Source organism: Thamnophis elegans, chromosome 13, assembly GCF_009769535.1.
Source record: "Thamnophis elegans isolate rThaEle1 chromosome 13, rThaEle1.pri, whole genome shotgun sequence".
NCBI classification, from domain to species: domain Eukaryota; kingdom Metazoa; phylum Chordata; class Lepidosauria; order Squamata; family Colubridae; genus Thamnophis; species Thamnophis elegans.
This window is the reverse complement of record NC_045553.1, coordinates 21,165,410-21,178,689: the sequence shown is the minus strand read 5'-3', so window position 1 is coordinate 21,178,689 and position 13,280 is coordinate 21,165,410. Positions and strand designations below refer to the sequence as shown.

General features: G+C 45.2%; 1 protein-coding gene across 1 annotated transcript in view; it reads right to left on the bottom strand.

Annotated features, from left to right (window-relative positions):
* Window positions 1-13,280, bottom strand: part of PROM2 (prominin 2) — a 49,662-nt gene that overhangs the window by 8,299 nt on the left and 28,083 nt on the right. The window contains 10 exon segments of the mRNA XM_032229457.1: window positions 481-561; window positions 1,953-2,006; window positions 2,222-2,314; window positions 2,433-2,504; window positions 3,627-3,773; window positions 5,795-5,879; window positions 7,468-7,559; window positions 10,040-10,163; window positions 11,166-11,318; window positions 12,422-12,581. Coding sequence (XP_032085348.1) covers window positions 481-561; window positions 1,953-2,006; window positions 2,222-2,314; window positions 2,433-2,504; window positions 3,627-3,773; window positions 5,795-5,879; window positions 7,468-7,559; window positions 10,040-10,163; window positions 11,166-11,318; window positions 12,422-12,581 — 1,061 coding nt within the window.

The window sequence follows — 13,280 nt, the reverse complement described above, 5'->3', positions numbered from 1 at the left end:
GGGAAGGGATGAAGGACAACTGAGGAACTGGATCAGAAATAGTGCCTAGTTCGGCCATAATTCTGTTTGCCATGGTGGGCCGCTGGGCGGCCCAGAATTGTTCATAAACAGGATTTTCCTCTCTTTTATTATTAGTATGCACCTCTCGGTGCATCCAGCATCTTGCAGAATCCAGGTCAATGAACATGTAATTACAGATGCACGACCCAGCTCTATCTACGTGTGCGTTTGTATATTCTCTAAACCAGAACCAGCCTTCACGTTGCTGCTCCCCAGATGTGTTGGCATGTATGGGAGTTGATTTCCTAGCAAACCTGGAGGACACCAGGTTGAGAAAGGCTCCTCCAGAATTATGGCAGAGGAAGACAGTGGTAGAGTATTTTGAGAGCAACTGAAAGGATCTGAGGATGTCTGTCAGTCCTTGAATAGCCCTGCGCTTGGGAACAACCTTTTGAGTTTACCTGTTTTCTTCCGGCTCACCTGTCTCAGAATCTTCTTTGTCTGTAAGGGGAGAATGGCCTCCACAAGGGTGATCTGGGACTCGGTATTGTTGAATTGAGCCTGGGGAGAGCAGGAAGAAAAAGCAAGTTATTTGGCCGTCAAGGGAAGCCAGAAGAGGCTGAGAGAGGAGGAGGAGGAGGAGGAGGAGGAGGAGGAGGAGGAGGAGGAGGAGGAGGAGGAGGAGGAGGAGGAGGAGGAGGAAGAGGAGGAGGAGGAGGAGGAGGAGGAGGAGGAGGAGGAGGAGGAGGAGGAGGAGAAAGGAAAGTACAAGGAGATAATTACGTAGTGTAGAATTTTATTTTAGTTCAGTTGATGCCAGGGACACAATCAGTTATCTACACAATGTTGTAGCAGCCAAATCAACATTTTAGGGACTCAGCACAAAATTATACGCATCTGTTCAAGTGTGCCATACACAGCATCTGGGGGGGTGTGCCCAGGTGCCCACAGGTATGTGTTGCCAACTGGAACATTAATGCACATACTTATTTATTTTTTTGCATGCCCAGTCAGATACTTTTCATTATTCAATTGTAAATGTTGTATGTAGAAAATGCACAGGGCGTTTTAACATTTATGGCAAGGAGTAACCGGTTCCTCTGTGTTTGATAACAAGGTGTTTTCTCTTTGTCTGTAATTATGGTCCAGCTGGCTGACACCACCACCACCACCACCCCGCACGCACAAAAGCCAAGTATCTGCTTAATCTTTAATTGTGCAAGATGTTTCGGCTGGAATTTGCATTCATTATCCTCTAAGAGGTGAGAGAGGATGAAATATCCTTCAGTGAAGAGGGCTCCAGAGCAAAACAAAAGCAACATCTGCTCTTAAAGGCAGGTGTTGATGGGCCAAACAGGCCCCCTGTAGAAAACAAAGAATTTTCATAGATGAGAGAGCTGTAGAAGGGCTAATGCGGAAGCACTGTACAGGTAGTCCTCGACTTATGACCAACTTAAGGAAAGCTGGAAGATAGATGGTTGGATGGATGGATGGATAGATTAGGATAGGATAGGATAGATGGATGGATGGAGAGAGAGAGAGAAAGAGAGATGATGGATGGATGCATGGATGGATGGATGCATGGATGGATGGATGCATGGATGGAGAGAGAGAGAGAGAGGAATGGATGGATGGATAGATGATAGATAGATAGATAGATAGATAGATAGATAGATAGATAGATAGATAGATAGATAGATAGATAAATAGACAGACAGACAGACAGACAGACAGACAGATATGATGGATGGATGGATGGATGGAGAGAGAGAGGGACGATGGATGGATGGATAGATATGATAGGTAGGTAAGTAGGTAGGTAGGTAGGTAGGTAGGTAGGTAGGTAGGTAGGTAGGTAGACAGACAGATATGATTGATAGATATGATAGATAGATAAATGATAGCGCAAAGAGATAGCACCCCTGAAATTATTTCACCTGTAATAACAATACCTGGAAGCTAGGTGACATGGTTGCTAAAAACTGGACACTTTCTTTCAGTTGTGCCTTTAAATAAAATGAAATAAAACAAATTAGGTTTGATCCCTTGAAATATTAATCCACATATTTCCTCTTCCATTCAAGTGGAACCAGAAACACTACCTTTACCTTATCTAAAGGTAAATGTTATAGTCTATCATTTAAAACCTCCGGAAATGTTCTTAGCTCTTTCTGTTGAAGCCCTTCTGGATTTCCAGGTGAGGCTCCACTCGAAGGCTTACCACGAGGGTCTCCATTGGGAGGACCATCTGCTCCTGGATTCTCCTGAGCTCCTGAGCTTCCTCCACCAATCGTTCTGCCAGAATCCTGTCACTCTGCAGGAAACATCAACATCTCTGGGTTGGCTGGGAAGCGAGGATGGGAATTTAAGAAAGACTTTGCTTCCCCTTCCCCCACTATAAATGGCCACCCATGTCTCATACGATTCCCCACCTGAACGTTACTCAACCTTTCAAGATCTACTGCCAGTCCTTCTACATTGGTCCCCACCACAGGGTTGCGCATCTGCAAGAGAAATCATCAGCCGTGTAAAGAGCTGTGAGAAGGTACTTGGGCGGGAGGAAGTAAGCAGCCGGGACAACAGTCAGACAGAAGGAATGCAGGTGTCAAAAGGGTCTCAGACAGGACCCTCCCTCCCTAGTTCTCTGGAAGGTAAGGTTGAGGGAGGGGAAGGGAATTTTCAAACGTGCAAGCTTTTGTTCTATAGAGTAGGGGTCACCAACCTTTCGGACCTCTGGGACCACTAAATTGATAATTTTAAATCCCGCGGACCACTAATATGATCTGCCTAATGACCATCTGGGTGGGCGTGGCTAGGTGGTCATGTGACTGAGGGTGTAACCAACTTGATGTCACTCATGTCGAGGGGTCTCTTGCCAGCCTCTACTCGCCATTCCTCACCTGCCCGCTCAGGCTTCTTAGGGCCCCAACAGGAAGCTGTTGCTGGAGCTAAGTAGCTGCCATGAAAAAAAGTTGGCAAAACAGGTCAGTTTAAATTGGATCTGACCAAGAAGGAGGCTCAGCAGAAGCACCTCACTGAGGACTAGGAGCATAGGCTTTCCAAGCAGAGGGAAGACCTGCGGAAGTCCAAGGCCAGGTATTAGTGCCTGGTCTGCTTGGACTTGCAAAGCAAAGGGATACACATGAACAAAGAAGATGGCGGACACGGCAGCTGCTTTTTCGCCAACTGGAGGAATTTTCAGCAGCCTGTGGCCAGCCGCTGCCCTCTTTAAGAGCCAGTATGCAAAGAGGCAGCGCAAGCAAGTAGCAACCAGGTGGGCAAGGTGAGCAAGCAGCGACAGGGGAAACGGTTCGGGGAGGGGGTCAGCCAGCCATTGCTACTGGTTCTCCGAACTGGGCAAAATTTCTGCCACTGTTTCGAGCGAACTGGTGCAAACCGGCTGAATACCACCTCTGAGATCTTCTGGACAAGTGAAGAACTCAATGAATTGAAGAACTGAAGCTGCTTCTTGGATGGGAAGCAAAATGTTTCCAAAGAAAAAACAAGAAAGTCCAGATGCCTTTTGGAAAAGCACCTGTGGGACAACCATGACCTGGATGATGGAGAGTCTCCGTAGGCATGGAGCCCAAGTCATCTTCCTCTCCTTCCCCCAGTTGCAGACTCACCTCTGCCGTGAAGTCAGCGTAGTTGACCAAGTCCACCTGGCTCTTTCTGAAGGTCTCCAAATCCTGCCTGCCCCCTGCGCTCAACAAAATGATGTCTTCAAAAGGCAAATTGATGGCACGGAGACGTTCCTGAAACTCTGCTGTGTACTGGAGCAGAAGGGAAGGAAAGGAAGGCTGCTTTCACACAAAAGGGATAGAATCAAGATCACATGAAGGGTTAATACTTTATAATGCCTTGGTGAGGCCACACTTGGAATCCTGCATTCAGTTTTGGTCACCATGATGTAGAAAAGATGTGGAGACTCTAGAAAGAGTGCAGAGAAGAGCAACAAAGATGATTAGGGGACTGGAGGCTAAAACATATGAAGAATGGTTGCAGGAACTGGGTATGTCTACTTTAATGAAAAGACGGACTAGGTGAGACATGATGGCAGTGTTCCAATATCTCAGGGGTTGCCACAAAGAAGAGGGAGTCAAACTATTCTCCAAGGCACCTGAGGGCAGAACAAGAAGCAATGGGTGGAAACTAACCAAGGAGAGAAACAACCTAGAACTGAGGAGGAATTTCCTGACAGTGAGAACAATGAATCAGTGGAAGAATTTGCCTCCATAAGTTGTGAATGCTCCAATACTGGAGGTTTTAAGAAGATGTTGGATAACCATTTGTCTGAAGTGGTGTAGGGTTTCCTGCCTAGGCAGAGGGTTGGACTAGAAGACCTCCAAGGTCCCTTCCAAATCTGCTATTGTATTTGTATTTGTACAATGGCATGTTTTGGTGTGGTTATTCAGTTTAATATTGAATTAAGTTTAATGAATTCATTTTTAATGATTTTATTTTTAATCGATGCATTCATTTTTCTGAATTTATTAGCTGCCCGATTCCAACGTGAAAGATAGAATCAATGCTGGAAGGACCATCCTGAGGGTTGTTTTCCCCATTCCCCCTCAACCTGCAGGATTGCACAGGCTGAAAATGGGGCTTGGAAATGGTCAGTTTGACTCTTAAACAATTTCCTCCATGTGTTTTCCAGCTTGAAATAACACTCAGGTGTTTTTACTGCTTTTTCAGTCTATTTTTCCCCCTTGGGAGGAAAAACAGCAACAGATGCCCATTATCTCCCCCAATCTGGAGTGTCTCTAGTAAGCAGCTGGAGCATCGCGGAGGCTTGTGGAGGCGTTGCAGGCAGGTATGCGCACCACACGCGTCCATGTGGGTGAAGCCGGTTGGAACGGGATCCGGAATCCACCACTGGTTTCCATCCATTATTCCTTGTCTGGCCTTCAGGTGCTTTGGAGAATAGCGTGACCCCCTCTTCTCTGGGGAAGCCTCTCAAGTATTGGAAGATGCTCTCCTGTCTCCTCTGGTCCTTCTCTTCACTAGACCAGCCATGGCCAGTTCCTGCAACCGTTCATCGTATGTTTTAGCCTCCACTCCCCTCATCATCCCAGTTGCTCTTCTTGGGACTCTTTTCTAGAGTCTCCCCATCTTTTTTAGTCTGCTGACTTTTCTTTTATAAAGAAAAAGACTGTACAAGCCTCTATCCTTGTTATTTACCTAAGATTCAGAGCATGAGCCTTGTTGATCCTGAAAACGTGTGCACAGAATAGGAAAAGATTATATTAAATTTCCCTCTCTTCTTCTTTGCGGGGAGAGCAAATTAATCGTCCAGAGTTCTCCAATAGTAAAGATTGAATGAATTCTACAAGGAGAGGTGACCTACATTCTTGAAGAGTTCAAAAGTCCCCATAAATAAGGTTGTGAGCTTTTGGAGTTTACAAAATGGGTAGCTGGGCCAACGGTCTCCCCAACTGCCCTGCTGGGTATATTTGAATATAATGAGGAGAAACATTGCCCAAAATTCCAGCCCCACCCCAGCCGATATTGCAAAACAAGATCTCTTGACTATCTTCAGCTGATTCAACAGAGGAAGCCATCCTATAGTATTTTTAACGTATTGCTTGATTTGAGAGACTGGGATGCTGTGATTCAGTGGTTTTTCTTCTCATGTTGATAGGAACATCTGGAGAATCTCTGGAAGCCAAGCATTGAAGTACGGCTGATCCTGATGGTGTGCTTTTGTCTCCTGGGATCCTCCTGAAGGATCCCAGAGGGATCGAGCTTGCTTTGCAAAAGGGGGCAACCAAGGATGCAGCGAGAGGCTTGTTACCTTGGCAACGCTGAGATGCTCGCTGAGGCTGTACTGGTCCTTCAGTTGCAGAACTTCCCAGAGGCCTGCACCGTTCTTGCACTGCCTGAAAGGAGACGGAAAGAAATTAAGTAAACCACCCCTACCCACAACAGCTTGTAATTGCCTGCTTTATACAAGATGGCTAGGTAATGTTGTCCCCAATTGGGGTCCGAGCCTGGAGCCGAAGCCAATGATGGATACCAGACACGAGGTGCAGGTTTTCTGATTGCTTTTCGTTGGAGTATTCCAAGGAAAAGGGTTCCTGGTCAAAAGGCCAAGAACCCAGAACAAGGGATTAAGAAAGTTTTGTACATTTTCGCTACAGGAGAAGGCGGGACAAGGTGAGATAACAAGGCATATTATCTAATAAACTTTTTAGTAATAATTCTACAATTTGTTCTATTGGTCTCTAATTGTCCCTATTCCTAAGCCTTGGCTAATGAATGTCCCAGGAGTTATCTAATACACATTTCATTTGCTGCAGACCACCCCTAACTTTTAGCTGAGGTCTGCAAGTTGTCTAACTACCCATAATTGCTATAGACTTTACACATGCATATTTCCTGTTGATAAGCATTCTTTGTTCTTGTGAGACAGACACCCTCACAATTACAGTCTTCCTGATATTTTTTCAACTGTGTGCCATGACCTTGCTTTAGCAGACAGCCCATAAACTCCCAGGTTCCATAGTCCCTAACCTTTAGCTCTACCAGGTTAGGGGTACTGGATGTTGGGCAAAAGGAGACATGTCTTCCTTTTTGGCTGCATGTTTTTCATCTGGCAAGGCAGAGCCTTAAAATCAAATATGTTTGAGACAATAGGATTGTAGTACTTTATTGAACAGAATAGCATAACAGAGTTGGAAGGGACCGTCCAACCCTCTGCTCAAGCAGGGGACCCTATACCAGTGTTGGTGAACTTTTTCAGCACCAAGTGCCAAAACGTGCCAGAAACCAGAAGAGTAGCTGCCCAGTACGTATGTGTGTGCTGGGAAGATGATCTTCCGATTTCTGGTGTGCGTGTGAAGACCAGCTGGCACGCCGGAAATCGGAAGATCATTTTCCTGGTGCGTGCATGCACACCGGGCGGCTGCTTTTCTGGTTTTCGGTGCTCCAGCATGTGTGAAGACCACCTAGCTTGCACGCTGGAACTCGGAAGAGCAACAGGTGATGGCTCACGTGCCGGGAGAGATGGCTCTGCATGCCACTTCTGGCACATGTGCCGTAGGTTCACCATCACAGCGCTCTACCATTCTAGACAATTATCCTTGTTCTCCGTTGCCTGTTTAGTTATCTGGTACTAGGATTAAGGGTGACATGATAAGAAGCAATGGATGGAAGCTTATCCAAGAGAGGTACAACCTAGCCTTAAGGAGAAATTTCCTGATAGTTGGAGCAATTCATCAATGGGATAACTTGCCTCCAGAAGTTGTGGGAGCTTCATCACTGGAGGCTTTCAAGAAGAGACTGGACAGCCACTTGTCTGAAATGGTCTAGGCTAGGGTCTCCTGCTTGATCAGGGATGGACTAGAAGATCTCCAAGGTCCCTTCCAACTCTCTTATTGTGTACTCGGTAACCCTGTTGAGGTGATGGCCTGGAGGGCCCACCTCTTTAGCAAAAGGAAGATGCCCTTGGGAAAAGGGGGTACTCACTGATATGCCGACGTGAGGTTGAGATTCTGCTTTAAGCCAAGATATCGAGAGACATTCACGGAAGGCGGGAGGTTGCCAGGGGTGTCAATAAACTGAATAGCAAAAATAATAATGGTGCATTATTATCTCTGCATTGAGAACATTTCCATCTCTCCGTTGCAAAAGGCTACGCTAGATCCCATATCTACTATGCTGATGCATTACAACATGGTGGATTCTTGGAGGAACTCAGTGCCCATGGAGGCCAACCCTAACTAAAGAACTGGCAGATTCTTATGACGGTTACAGTGTCTCGGGGTTATGGGGTCACCTTTTGTTACAAATTTTAAAATCTTTTTACAAACCAAGTGTTGTCTGGGTTTCCCCCTCTTTTACAATCTCTCATATACATAATTTGTTTTACATCACATTACCATTTCCAATTTCAGCCCCATTATTTTCTTCCCATATTTCCATCTTAAACTTACTTTTTTCTTAATACCTAAACAAAAGCATTTTTTGCACTTTCAGAAAATATACCAAATTTATCATTTCATTTTCCATTTCTATAGGTAGCATATATCCTCAAATTCAGTTTTAATCTAACCAGCATTTTACTTAATTGGCTATCCACAATTAACAATATCTTATTTAACCATATATCATTAGCAGTATTAACGTATTTCATTCTCCTACTGATACATCCCTTCTTTCCCTTGCTCCTTACCTAACCATTTTCTCTTAACTCATCCCTTACTCTCTCTGATATTCCATTTTTTTCATCAGTTTTCTGCTTATCCTTCTATCCCCTACTCTTAAATTCCTTTTTTCCCTTTTATGACCTTCTGATAAGCAAAATCAATGACGAAAGTCAGACTCATGTTACTAACTTAACTGTGGCAAGAAAAGATGTCAAATGGGGCCAAACTCACTTAACAACTCTCTTATGTATGTGCGATGAGATATTGGGCTCAGTTGTGGTCATAAATTGGGGGTTATCTGTATTTTTTTCTATTTTATCTTTCCCTGGGATTTCTTTTAAAAGAAAGGTGCAGACTTTCATCACTGCATCCATCCAGAAAAGAAGGCAACACGTTTCTGCACCTGACAAAATGCACTTGCACAGTATCTGTTTGTGTGCAAGTGGGCATATGACGCACAAAAGTGGGGGGGAGGGGGGAGTTGCCTGCACACACTTTCTGACTGATTCTCCCAAGCACAACAATTTCAACACCACTTTTTCAAGGGTTTTGGAGCTGATGGGGATCAGAGTTGGCCAAGGTGAAATAACTATAGCATTCTAGACAGGGGGCTGTCTAATTTCTTCTTCAAAACTCCAGTGATGGAGAAGCCACAACCACAACTTGTGAAGGCAAACAGTTCCACTAATTCATTGTTCTCACTTTCAAGAAGTTTCTCCTTAATCCCAGGTTGCTTCTCTCCTTGACTAATTTCCAGTCATTGTTTCTTGTCTTGTCTTGTCTTCAGATGCTTTGGAGAACTGGTTGACCCCCCTCTTCTTTGAAGGTAGACCCCCTCCTTGACCCCTTCTTCATCTTGGAACACTGCTATCATCTCCCTGAGTTCTTCTTTTCACTAGACTAAGGTAAGATAAAGGTCCTCCTTGCACATATGTGCTAGTCGTTCCTGACTCTAGGGGGCGGTGCTCATCTCCGTTTCAAAGTCGAAGAGCCAGCGCTCTCCGAAGACGTCTCCGTGGTCATGTGGCCGGCATGACTAAATGGCGAAGGCGCATGGAACGCTGTTCCCTTCCCACCCAAGGTGGTTCCTATTTTTCTACTTGCATTTTTACATGCTTTCAAATTGCTAGGTTGGCAGAAGCTGGGACAAGTAACAGGAGCTCACTGCGTTTCATGGCACTAGGGATTCGAACCACCAAACTGCTGACCATTCTGATTGACAAGCTCAGTGTCAGCCTCTGTTTTGCTGCTTGCTTTTCGGCTGCCATTGAAACAGGGAGGGGGGCATGGTATTTGGGTGTGGGAAATATTCTGTACAGGAGGACTGTTAATTGGGAGTTGTTCTCACCATCTACTGCGCATGTGGCAGGGAGAGGAGTTTCCTGCCAAGGCCAACTGTTCAGCATACCAACCTGATGATGATTTTTGAAGATATCTCCCACATGACAGCTGTGGAGATATTGGATTGGACTATGGGCTGGGGTTACCAAGGGGAGGGGAATAGGTCATGTATTGATATCTCTGCTTGCGCGCGATTTTGCTCAGATCCAGCTTTGCTTAGCTTCTATTTACTTATAACCAGTAAAAGTACTCTTAATTCTGCAAAATGGAGTTGAGTGGTTTCTTTCTTGGTTATTAAGTGAAGCAGCCCTGACACTCAGCGTCTTAGCCCCTGAGCAACTGTGTCCCTTTCACTAGACTAGACCTACTCAGTCCCTGCAACCGTTCTTCATATGTTTTAGCCTCCAGCCTCCTAATCATCTTTGTTGCTCTTCTCTGCAGTCTTTCCAGAGTCTCAACATCATCCACAATGTGGGCAACTGCAGGGCTCCATTAAAATAAGGCCAACAATTCTGAAGCCCACTTGCTCATGTTCATGCAGGCAAACTCACTGTGTATATCTCTTGACTGGCCCAAGGTTTGCACACTAACGTTTGGATGTTTCCCCCCATCAGAAAGGTGCCGGCGACCAAGAGAATCAGAATCCAGGAGAAGAGGAAGCTGAAGGTGACACCACTGTAATCAGACGGACAAACACGTGTCAGGGAGGAGGGGAGAAAAGCCACCACCCCATTTCCCCATCAAGATTGTTGCTCCCTCCAAAGAACCTGGAAGGCAGGTTGACCAGAGGGAAGCATCTGACATCTCTGCTTAGGAACAGGTACCCAGAAATAGCCACATTCTGTCCTCCATGTTTTGTCCCACTGTTTGGTTTCTCCAGAAGGACCTCAATTGTCCTCAAATTTGGATATGGGGATAACATGAGGAGTTCTTGATGCTCCCTTAGCTTGGTTGCTTTCATGCAGATGTTACACTGCCCAACTAGGTAACATCACCAGTGCTAGGAGGGAGTGGGGTGGGAGGGGAAGGGGGGGTGGTAATGGTGGAGGAGGAGGAACTGAGGGGTCCTTGGTGCATTCTGCTGTCTGTTTTCTTGCAGACATTTCATTGCCCAACTAGGTAACATCCACAGTGCTAGCAGGGAATGGGATTGAGGAGGAGGAGGAGGAGGAGGAGGAGGAGGAGGAGGAAGAAGAAGAAGAAGAAGAAGAAGAAGAAGAAGAAGAAGAAGAAGAAGAAGAAGAAGAAGAAGAAGAAGAAGAAGAAGAAGAAGAAGAGGGGTACTGGGGGGGGGGGTCCTTGGTGCTGTCTGATGTCTGTTTTCTTGCACATTTCATTGCCCAACTAGGTAACATCATCAGTGCTGGAAGAGGCAGGGTTTGCTCTCACTTTATATTCTAGTGGCTTGCCCTGTCAGTGTTGGTCTTGGAGGTTCTTTGGTTGGACTGTTTACTGTTAGCTTGTTTGGCATGGGGCTATTGTTTGTTTGTTCCTTGATTGTTGGTCTGGTGTTAATCTTGGAGCTAATCTGCGCTCATCTGGGTGCTGATTGCTGGTGGTTAATGAAATGTCTGCAAGGAAACAACCAAGCTCAGAGAATGCCAAGGAGCCCTCATTTCAACCCCGAGTTACAAGTATTCTCCTTGATTGACAGAGAGGACATCCAAGAGTTCTTACGTGATGAGAAATTTGGCTCCAGCTTCAGCCCGACTCTCGTAGTCACTGGGATCGTCTCGCACAACCAACCCGTAAGTGCCAAAGGAAAGGCCCAGAATGTTACAGAAGACTATCAGCAGGATAATTGTGCATGCTATTGTACCTGCAATCCACCTAGCCGAGACAAAAAAGATATGGGGAATCAGGAGGCAACATCAGGCTCTGAGTAACTTCTTCATCCAGCACCCACCAGAAATGTGGTTTGCTGTTTCAACTCAATTAGAAATGTTTGAAATGAGTGGGTGAGTGCAAGGTTTTTTGTTTTTTTTTACAGGCATGGCATCCGTGGTGCTTTTGTAAAAAAAAAAAAAAAGTCTAGATGGCATCTGTGGACACACAGTTGAAGCCATCGCCTTCACTCCTGCTTCTCTCTACCCAAGGCAAAACATTTACACCCTCGAACACTTCTACTCTCAGTTGTATTGGCAATTGGTACAATGTTGGAAGACCTGAAAGGCCAAGTGAGGGACAGACAATTTGCCATTGGGGCTGCTATTGTAGTCAAAAACTACTTGATGATCATGATTTATCACTGATACCTTTAATGTACACTGAGAAAATACGCACCGAAGACAAATTCCTTATGGATCCAATTACACTTGGCCAATAAAGAATTCTATTCTATTCTGTTCTATTTCATATTCCATTCCATTTCATTCTATTCTATTCTTCATTCCAATATTTATTCTATTCTATTCTAATAAATCAATCACAATATTTGTGCATATATAAAAAGTATTTGGAACTCTAAAGGTCAACAGAAGGTTTTCATGTACAAACTCTGCCTCAACAGCGGGTCCTCCTACAAGTTCTCGTGGTGTTTTTCTCAACCTTGGATCTTCTCCTTGGACAGAGATGACCAGCCTGAGACTCCAATCCCTATTTGCAGTGCCCAAAGTCCTGGTCCAATCATTCATTTGTTTGTATCCCACCTTTGTTAGGATTTCTGTAAATGTGTTTTCAAGTAAAAGGAAGGAACACAAGAAAGCATCGTGTATGCCTTAAAAAAAAAAAGAGCCCTCCTAAATCTCCCCCTTCCCTGCAAGACCAGGGAGAAAGGAAATCCTTTGTCCAGGCTGGTCACAAATGTGTGCTGTAGCTCTGCCCATATTATATTACCCCTCCATTCACTAGCGGCCCTTGGAGTGTTGGGTTTCTGGTCAGATTATCTGATCAATGTCTGCCAAGTGTCTGCTCTTCCCACCTCTCTCTTTTACCTGTAGGTCTCAAAACGCTTCACCTCCTTCAGGAAAGGGTGGCTAACATTCTCTGCCTTCACCAAGGCCTCCTTCATGGGACGGGTCTGGTCAGAGATGGGGAAGTCATCTTCAATGTACCGGACTCTTTGGGCAACTCTCTCAATGTCCTTCTTCAACTCTGCAAGGAAAGCGAAGGGTTACCATCCATGGCCTCCACCATGCAAATGTCACCGTGGTCCTCGTGCCAAAACATACCCCATGCAGATTTCACATCATGTGCACAGAGAAATCGTGATCGCCAGAGCCTCCATCGGACACTTACGGTTACGATGGTACATTGTTGAGTCTTCCTCTCTGAGTTACCTAGGTGCTAGATATTTCTCCAGTCCTTCTCCCCGAAGCTATACTACACTACAGAAAAGATGTTGAGACTTTGGAAGAAGTTCAGGGAAGAGCAACTAAGATGATCAAAGGCCTGGAGACTAAAACATATGAAGAACGGCTGCAGGTTTTGGGTTCGGTTAGTCTAGAGAAAAGAAGAATTAGGGGAGACATGATAGCAGCATTCCAGTATTTGAGGGGCTGCCACAAAGAAGAGGGGGGTGTCAAATTATTCTCCAGAGAAACAATGGTTGGAAACTAATCAAGGAGATGAGAAACCTGGAATTAAGGAGAAACTTCCTAACAGAGAGGACAATGAACCAGTGGAACAGCTTGCCACCAGAGGTTGTGGGTGCTCCATCACTGGAGGTTTTTAAGAAGAGACTGTCTGAGATGGCATAGGTTCTCCTGCTTAAGCAAGGAGTTGGACTAGAAGACCTTCAAGGTCCCTTCCAGATTCTATTTTATTCTGTTCTATTCTATTCTATTTCTATTT